Raw genomic sequence first — 9,003 nt, 5'->3', positions numbered from 1 at the left:
TTTCACCTAAAATCAAATCCCCTTGAGGTACACACCGGATTTCTCCATCCTTAAGCATCACCCACCAGGTGCTGCCAGGTCCCTGGGCAAAAACAATCCCATGAATGGGCTTGCCTTTGCCTGAGGCAGGAGTAACCCAGACTGCCTTTCCTAAGATATTTTTCATGTGTACGACAGGGACTTGATGTCCTTCTACAGTACGAAGAATTTCTGATTGGGCAGGCCCGGCTCGATTGGTTGATCCCCTAGTGTTGACCAACCAAGTGGCTTTTGCTAAATGTGAATCCCAGTTTTTAAAGGTTCCACCACCAAGTGCCTTTAGTGTAGTTTTTAACAAACCATTGTACCTTTCAGTTTTCCCAGAGGCTGGTGCATGATATCGAATATGATATACCCACTCAATACCATGTTCTTTGGCCCAATTATCTATAATACTGTTTTTGAAATGAGTACCATTGTCTGATTCAATTCTTTCTGGTGTACCGTGTCGCCAAAGGACTTGCTTTTCCAGGCCCAAGATAGTATTTCGGGCTGTAGCATGAGGTACGGTATATGTTTCCAACCATCCACTGGTTGCTTCCACCATTGTAAGTACATAATGCTTACCTTGACGTGTTTGTGGAAGTGTAATATAATCAATCTGCCAAGCTTCTCCATACTTATACTTTAACCATCGCCCCCCATACCATACAGGTTTTAACCGTTTGGCTTGTTTGATTTCAGCGCAAGTTTCACATTCATGAATAACCTGTGAAATAGTGTCCATAGTTAAATCCACCCCTCGATCGTGAGCCCATTTATATGTTGCATCTCTACCTTGATGCCCTGAAGCATCATGGGCCCACTGAGCTAGGAAAAGTTCACCTTTATGTTGCCAGTCCAAGTCCACCTCAGCTACTTTAATCTTAGCAGCTTGATCCGCTTGTTGGTTGTTTAGATGTTCCTCAGTGGCTCGACTTTTAGGTACATGAGCATCTACATGACGAACTTTCACAGGCAGGCTCTCTAGCCGAGCAGCAATGTCTTGCCACAGTGTGGCAGCCCAAATGGGTTTACCTCTGCGCTGCCAGTTGCTTTTCTTCCATTGCTGTAGCCACCCCCACAAGGCATTTGCTACCATCCATGAGTCAGTATAGAGATAAAGTATTGGCCACTTCTCTCGTTCAGCAATGTCCAAAGCCAGCTGGATGGCTTTCACTTCTGCAAATTGACTAGATTCACCTTGTCCTTCAGTGGCTTCTGTAACTTGTCGTGTGGGACTCCACACAGCAGCTTTCCACTTTCGATGTTTTCCTACAAGACGACAGGATCCATCTGTGAACAGTGCATACTGCTTATCAGTCTCTGAAAGAGTATTATATGGTGGTGCTTCTTCAGCACGTTTTGCTTCCTCCTCATCTGGAGACATCCCAAAGTCTTTGCTTTCTGGCCAGTCTGTAATCACTTCTAATGTCCCTGGGCGATTGAGACTTCCAATTCAAGCTCGTTGCGTGATCAATGCAATCCATTTACTCCACGTAACCTCTGTTGCATGATGTGGAGAGGGAACTGTTCCCTTGAACATCCAGCTCAGTAACAGCAGTCGAGGTGTCAGGAGAAGCTGTGCTTCAGTGCTGATCACTTCTGAAGCAGCTCAAACTCCTTCATATGCTGCTAGTATCTCTTTTTCAGTTGGGGTATAGTTGGCCTCAGATCCTTTGTATCCGTGACTCCAAAAACCTAAGGGTCGACCTCGGGTTTCTCCTGGTGCTTTCTGCCAGAGGCTCCAGGTAAGTCCATTATCTCCGGCTGCGGTGTAGAACACATTTTTAACATCTAGTCCAGTCTGAACTGGTCCAAGGGCCACCGCATGAGTTATCTCATGCTTAATTTGTTCAAAGGCTTGTCGTTGTTCAGGGCCCCACTCAAATTGGTTCTTTTTACGAGTCACATGATAGAGAGGGCTCACAATCTGGCTGTAGTCAGGAATATGCATTCTCCAAAAACCTACAATGCTCAAGAAAGTCTGTGTCTCCTTTTTATTAGTAGGTGGAGACATTGCTGCAATTTTGTTGATCACATCCATTGGGATCTGACGACGGCCATCTTGCCATTTTATTCCTAAAAACTGTATCTCTCGTGCAGGTCCCTTGACCTTGCTTTGTTTTATGGCAAAACCAGCATCCAAAAGAATATGAATTATTCTCTCACCTTTCTCAAAGACTTCTTTCGCTGTGTCGCCCCATACGATGATGTCATCAATATATTGTAAGTGTTCTGGAGCTTTACCTTGCTCCAGCGTGGTCTGGATCAGTCCATGGCAGATGGTAGGACTGTGTTTCCACCCCTGGGGCAAGCGATTCCACGTGTACTGGATGTCCCTCCAGGTGAAAGCAAACTGCGGCCTGCACTCTGCTGCTAAAGGAATAGAGAAAAATGCATTAGCAATGTCAATTGTAGCATACCACTTGGCTGCTTTTGACTCCAGTTCAAATTGCAGTTCTAGCATGTCAGGCACAGCAGCACTTAGTGGTGGTGTAACTTCATTCAGGCCACGATAGTCTACAGTTAGTCTCCACTCGTCATTAGACTTACGCACTTGCCAAATTGGGCTGTTAAAAGGCGAGCGAGTCTTACTGATCACACCCTGGCTTTCCAATTGATGGATCAGCTTCTGGATAGGAATCAAAGAGTCTCGATTGGTGCGATATTGTCGGCGATGCACCGTCGTGGTAGAAATTGGCACCTGCTGATCATCAACCATCAGCAGTCCTACAACAGAAGGATCATCTGAAAGACCAGGCAAATCAGACAGCTGTTCAATTTTCTCAGTGTCCACAGCTGCTATACCAAATGCCCACCTATACCCTTTTGGGTCCTTAAAATACCCTCTCCTGAGGTAGTCTATGCCAAGGATGCACGGGGCATCTGGACCAGTCACAATGGGATGTTTTTGGCAGTTTTTTCCAGTTAGGCTCATTTCAGCCTCTACAAGAGTCAGTTCCTGGGATCCCCCAGTCACTCCAACAATATTGATGGATTGTGTCCCTTTATAATTAGAAGGAATTATTGTGCACTGAGCACCAGTGTCCACTAAAGCTTTGTACTCCTGGGGGTGTGTTGTACCAGGCCATTGTATTTGTACAGTCCAATAAACTCTGTTATCCCTTTCCTCCACCTGGTTGGAGGCAGGGCCCTTCTAATTCCTGTTTTGCACAGTCTCTGGGTGTGAATTAGAGGTTCCTTCAAGAGCATCAGAATCTCTTCTGCTCCTTTTGTAAACTGGAGCAGCCACCTTCCTAGGAGTTTTTCCTTTTATCTCACGTACCCGTTCTTGAAGTTCTGAGGTAGGCCTTCCATGCCACTTATTCATGTTTTCTCCCTGCTCATGTAGGAAGAACCACAGTGACCCTCTTTTTGTGGGCTGCCTCTGTCCTCTCTCTCGAGACTGGAAACGCCTTCTCCTAATAGCTGAAACACAGGTTTGTGCAGGTCGTGAACGGTACGTGTCTTCTCTGAGCTCTTTGATTTCTTGCAACAGCTTTTCAAACCGGTCATCAGATTTTTCACACAGTTTCTCCACAGCGGAGACACAAGCCCATAGAGAACCAGCAAGGCTGTCCTCAAAGTACCGGAGCTGCTCAATCACTTCATTAATTTCTTGTACACCTCCAGATGACCAGACCATTCCTGCCAATGACTTAGGATATGCAGGTGGTGCACTTTGTACAAATCTGTGCCACACAGATCGTGTACAATTGATTCTATCTGGGTCTGTCCCCTCTTGGTTGTCTGATCCAAAATAGATGATCTCTCGCACAGCTAGTTCTCTCAGGAACTGGATACCTCTCTCCATAGTATTCCATTTCCCTAACTTGGATATACAAATTTCTTTGTAGGGAAATTTTACTTTCATAGCTGCCAGGAGAGCCCAGAGAGTAGTGGCATTAGACTCTCTTGAAATTGCCCTATCAGTGGTGGAATCTTTTGACAGAGATCCCAGCTGCCTGGCTTCACCACCTTCCAATTCAATTGTTTCTGCCCCATTGTCCCAGCATCGGAGCAGCCAGATTAAAATATTCTCACCTTCACGACGACTAAAGTCTTTTCACAGGTCTCTCAGCTCACCTGGAGAAAAGGACCGAGTGGTGGTCACTTCATCTCCACCCTGTCCTGATGATGCCCCTTGGGTTGATGTTGGCCCTGTGCCATCATCTGCTGCACGGGTAGTCTTTCTAGTGACTTTCTTAGAACTGGCAACTGATGCTGATATGGGTTCACCATCATTTGATTCATTTTCAGAGTCTGAATGACTGTCACAGTGATTGCTGTGGTTACAGCAGCAACAGTGAGCAGTATGTGAAGAAGGGGGGGCTGCCTTCTTAGCCTTTGAGGCTGGAGAAGTAACGTTATCTGCAGCGACCTTGGCAGAGGAGCTCTGCGGAGGAGCTGTAGCTTCAGCCTGTGAAGCCGCGGTTGGGGGGTAGTGGCTGCAGCGGCAGCTTTGGCTGTTTTGCCTTTTCTCGAGCGGCTAGGAGTGCTTTTTTGCTAAAGCTTCCGAAGGCGCACCACAAATCTCAGGACTAAAAAGAGACGCAAACCTCCTATTGAACCTCATTTCTCTTAACAGTAACACAAACTGACACACATTCAGCAAACCAGATAACACCATCACAGTTCTATCAAAGCTCCAAGGATATTCAAAGCTCTCTAAAACATTTGCAAACTGTCCTAGCGAAAACACAAAAGTATTGTTAGTCAGCCTTTCTAAAGATTCGCTTGACCAATTAGCAAATACAGAGCCATTCTGCTCTTTAATCTCTCCTGGAGGTTTTTCAAGGTAAAGCAAAATCGAGTAGAAATTCATTAACGGCTGCAGTATAATGAAATAAACCAGTGCCAAACCACACAGTATCATCATGACCGCTGTCCAGTTTCTTGTTGTTATATAATGAATACTTCGATTTAGAAAGAAACACCAACACAGATATGGGATCAGCGAGCACAATGTAGAAAATAACTGATACAACTTTTGCCATAACATCTTTAAATCAATGTAATTCACTTTAACTTAATACCACTAAATAATATCCGAAGCAAACAGACGCGCGAGTATCACAACTCTTTGAGTTGGCACCGTGCCAAGAAAATTGAAAGGTACGTCAGAGCAGTAGAAAAGCCAAAAATCTCCAAATTTACCCCTTTCTCTTTTGCCCCACGTTGGGCGCCAGTTATCTGTCGAGGGTTAAGATTGTGGGATGACAATAAAACCCTGGCAGATGTATTGTTAACCTCCTCTCCCCCCCACTTCCCCCTTTTGCCCCTCCCTCTCCCCTCTTCCCACTCAGGACAGGCAATCAGGAGGGAAAGAAGGACAGAGAGAAGAGAGTTGGAAAAATTAAAGATGTTTTACTAATGCTACTAATAAGAAAAGAGAAAATAATACAAAATATACAAAACCAATCTTGTAAGTCTCAGCAACTGCAGAGCCAGCACCCAAAGTCCTGGATTGGACTCTGCAGCCAACTGGAGCTGGATTCAGTCTCTCACTAGGCCTCAGTTTGCAGGGATGACTAGCAAGGTCCTCTCCTAATGTCGGCCATAAGCAGAAGGGAAGGAAAAGGGATGAGATCCTCGTGATCTCCCACTTTTATATGAAGTATTCACGTGAATGGAATCTTATACACCGTTGGTCAGTCTCTCGGTCACCAGTTTCTCGTTGACCCTCTCGTGAGATGTCCATCCATGCTTATCGATAAGTTTGCATTCCATTGCTAGGTTTAACCAAAACATGTGTCGGGTTCTCCAGGAAAATGCAGTTAATATGAAGGCTTTAGCTGACAGGCAAAAATTCACTAAAAGAGAAACTTGTTTTTTAACAAAACCAGGACAAACATGTAACCAATAGCAAAAAGACACATAAACTGCTAAAGACTATATAAAAAGATGTTTGTGGCAATGAATGGAGACTGCTGTTTGTACATAAAAGTAACTTGGTCTATGTCGTTTGTCCGTCTCAACCGTGACATCTACAGCTGACTAGGCTAGAAAATATTCCTCAGGATTTCTGGAAATAAAAAAAAAAAAAAAAAAGCAAAATCCCACAACAAAACCAAACCCAAACAAACAAACAAACAAACCCTGAAACAAACTTTTAATTAAAAAAGGAGTGTCTGTCTTGGAAAGCATTATGCATACTTTCCTGTTGGAACGATAAAGGACTCAGCACTCCGATTCAATGTGAATCACGCAAAAGCCATTTATTACAGAAACATGTCTCCTTATATACGCAACTATTCTCTAATCACGAATCCATGCTCCAAGCATGGATTCGCTAAATGAGTATCGTGGGCAGTCCACACGCTGGAGCCCCACTGATGATAGGTCCGACGACTCACGCCATGCTGAGGCCCTGTTAATGAAGAAACGCCCCTCTTTCTCACAGCAGATTCTGTTCTCAGCTTCTCAAAGTGGCCTTGAGATTCCTTTGGGCCTGACTAATTCAACAACATATCTCTTTCTAGTGAAACCCCTTCACACTTTCCTGGTTATCCAGATATCCAGACCCTTAGAAATAAAACCATTATTTTTTTAATTGTTACCTTATAATTTTCAGGTACTAATACCAACTTTTATTAATAATAAAGTAGAACACACTTTTAGACACATTTTACATTATAGTTCAGCATTCGTCAGTAACACTTTTTTCATGTTACCATCATGCATTCTTAAATATGAATTCAGATTTCATATATTATCATCTATTTAGCTATCTGAATTAGCTGTAAGAAAACAATTGTATTCTACTTCTTAAATTCAGTAGCTGAGACTAACACTGTCAATGATGTGAGTTAATGCTTCAGGGCTAGAAAGAAAACATTTGTAGCACTTGAAAACATGAGTTACTTTTCTTAATATTGCTGCTTGTAGGCAATTTTTATTTTCACAGTTTTTTGTTGTTGGCCTCATTGTTTATGGAACAACTATGTCAAATACAGAAATTACATCAAAGACTATTTTTGAAAATTTAATTGATTTGCAAGTGCACGGCGGTAATGCAGTGTCCCTTGCACAGGTCTGTATTTCCAAAGGGCATCTAGTATAAGTGGAAATCGCGCTGCCTTGGAATTGTTTAGAGAACAGCTTCAGCCCCAGCATGACTTGGTACAACTTTCTAAAGCTGGATGAATAAGATTTGGGTTTCTGTCAAAGCAAGGGGCCACGTTTTCCCTTACGCCTGCCAGAATGCTGCTCTGTTTCCTCCTCTTCCTGCATGAGTGACGTCAGTTTTGCATATCAAATAAATAATACATCTGTAAACTTGTCTCCAGGTCACAGTCATTCATGGCATTATGCAGGCTGTTGATCTTAAGACCTATGTCTTCCTACAGAGACAACCTGCCAAGTCAAGGATGTATTTGGGCTGGCCCATCTCACAGGTCCCCAGGAAGGTTTGCTGGGGTCATGTTCATTCTCCTCTGCAAAAAAGACACAAGTCCGTGAATTACACCTGGCCGCTCGAGGGACAGTCGCAGCCCCGCCCAGGCTATTGCACGTTCGCGAGGCAGCCCGCACCCGGCCTAGCCCAGCCCGGCCCTCGCTGGTCACTATGGGACGCCTTCACCGGGCGAAGGGGGGGGTGAGTGGAGACCTGCCCCTGCCCAGGTTGGCGGCTTGACGCATGCGCAGGATTGGGCTGCGCAGTATCTTACGGTCCTGCGTCGCTGTATCTCAGATCGCGCTGTTATTTCTCTAGTCTCGTTATGGCTGATCTGCGTTTGAGGCAGATTAAGATCAAGACCGGCGTAGTGAGGCGGTGAGTGCGTGTGCGAGGCGGGGAAGAGCTGTTGGGAGAGGCTGAAGGTAGTTACGCCGCTCCCGAGGGGGCGAGCGGGCTTGGTTCAGCTGCGAGCTCTGAGGGCGGTACCCGTCGCTCTGAGCGGGGATGGAGCCCTGCCGCGGCCTCCTGGGGCTCCGCTGAGCCGAGCGGAGGAGCTACCTGCGATCAGGGTTTTGTACGCGGCCGGCCGTGTCTGTTGCAGGGTTTGGGAGTTGCGATGGGCCCTTTTGAGGTGGGGTGGGGCTGCTGTGATGTGCTGGAGGGTGGCCGTGGCACAAGTTCTGCCATGACTGCCGATTTCTTCACCTTGTGTACGGTCGTCGGGAAAAGGCCTTTCTTCCCCGAGAACGCAATTAAACGGGAGGTTTTGTCGTGCTGCTCCGTCATTGTTTAGAGCAGTCTCGCCCTATACCTTGCAGAGGCAGGAAGTCTTGCCTGTTTTACTGAAACAAATGATGAATGGGATATTTGTGATTTGATAGTTCACTCCACAAAAATGATGGAAAGTTCAGCATTTAAGTCTTGGTTTTATCTAGATATAACACAGTCTTCATTTTTAAGAAAAGTCCCTCTTATTATGAGTGTAAGCACAAGGCTTTGACATTAAATATTTGATCACATTGGAGTTTACTAAGGCTGCATCCTACTAAGACTGCACTGGCTTAAGGAGAGAAAGCAGTTAGTGTGTGTGCTGGATCAGGATGTTAAGTAGTCCAGCTTCATACAATCAACTTTGCATTATTACTTATTTTAATTCAGCTAGTAAAAGACTAACAGTAAAATGAGTACACTTTGTAACATCTCATTAGCTTTTAAGGGTTGGACTTAAAGACTAAAGAAGTAAAATGGTGTATGGGAATTGTGGAAGATTGGGCGAGGAGGAGAAAGGTAAACATGCTAAAGTGACCCGCAGCTGGGGTATAAAGAAGGCACATACATCGCACTAATTGTTTTACTGACCTTGTGTGCTTGACAAGTAGAACCTCTGTGTCAGATAGGCCTGAGAGAAACCCTACGGTACCTTATCATGTCTGAGATTCCTGCTTTGTTTTGAGAAAGAGCAGAGCACAGCAAGAGGCTGTGTCTGCTCTAAGCCTTGAAATATAGGCCAGCACAGCCGGCCTAGAGATCTTCCAGCAAGGCGAAACTTACCAGCACCTGCGTCCCCACTTAGATCGCCTCTG

At 45.1% G+C, this 9,003-nt stretch overlaps 1 protein-coding gene across 1 annotated transcript in view; it reads left to right on the top strand.

Moving 5' to 3' along the window:
- Positions 1-7,620: 7,620 nt before the first annotated feature.
- LOC136114631 (tubulin-specific chaperone A-like) overlaps positions 7,621-9,003 on the top strand; it is a 49,768-nt gene continuing 48,385 nt past the window's right edge. The window contains exon 1 of the mRNA XM_065860046.2: positions 7,621-7,795. Within this exon, the coding sequence (XP_065716118.1) occupies positions 7,743-7,795 (53 nt within the window). The 5' untranslated portion in view covers positions 7,621-7,742. The remainder of the gene's footprint in view (positions 7,796-9,003) is intronic.

Source organism: Patagioenas fasciata, chromosome W, assembly GCF_037038585.1.
Source record: "Patagioenas fasciata isolate bPatFas1 chromosome W, bPatFas1.hap1, whole genome shotgun sequence".
NCBI lineage: Eukaryota > Metazoa > Chordata > Aves > Columbiformes > Columbidae > Patagioenas > Patagioenas fasciata.
The sequence above is the reverse complement of the archived record's forward strand: the minus strand, read 5'-3'. Positions and strand labels throughout refer to the sequence as shown.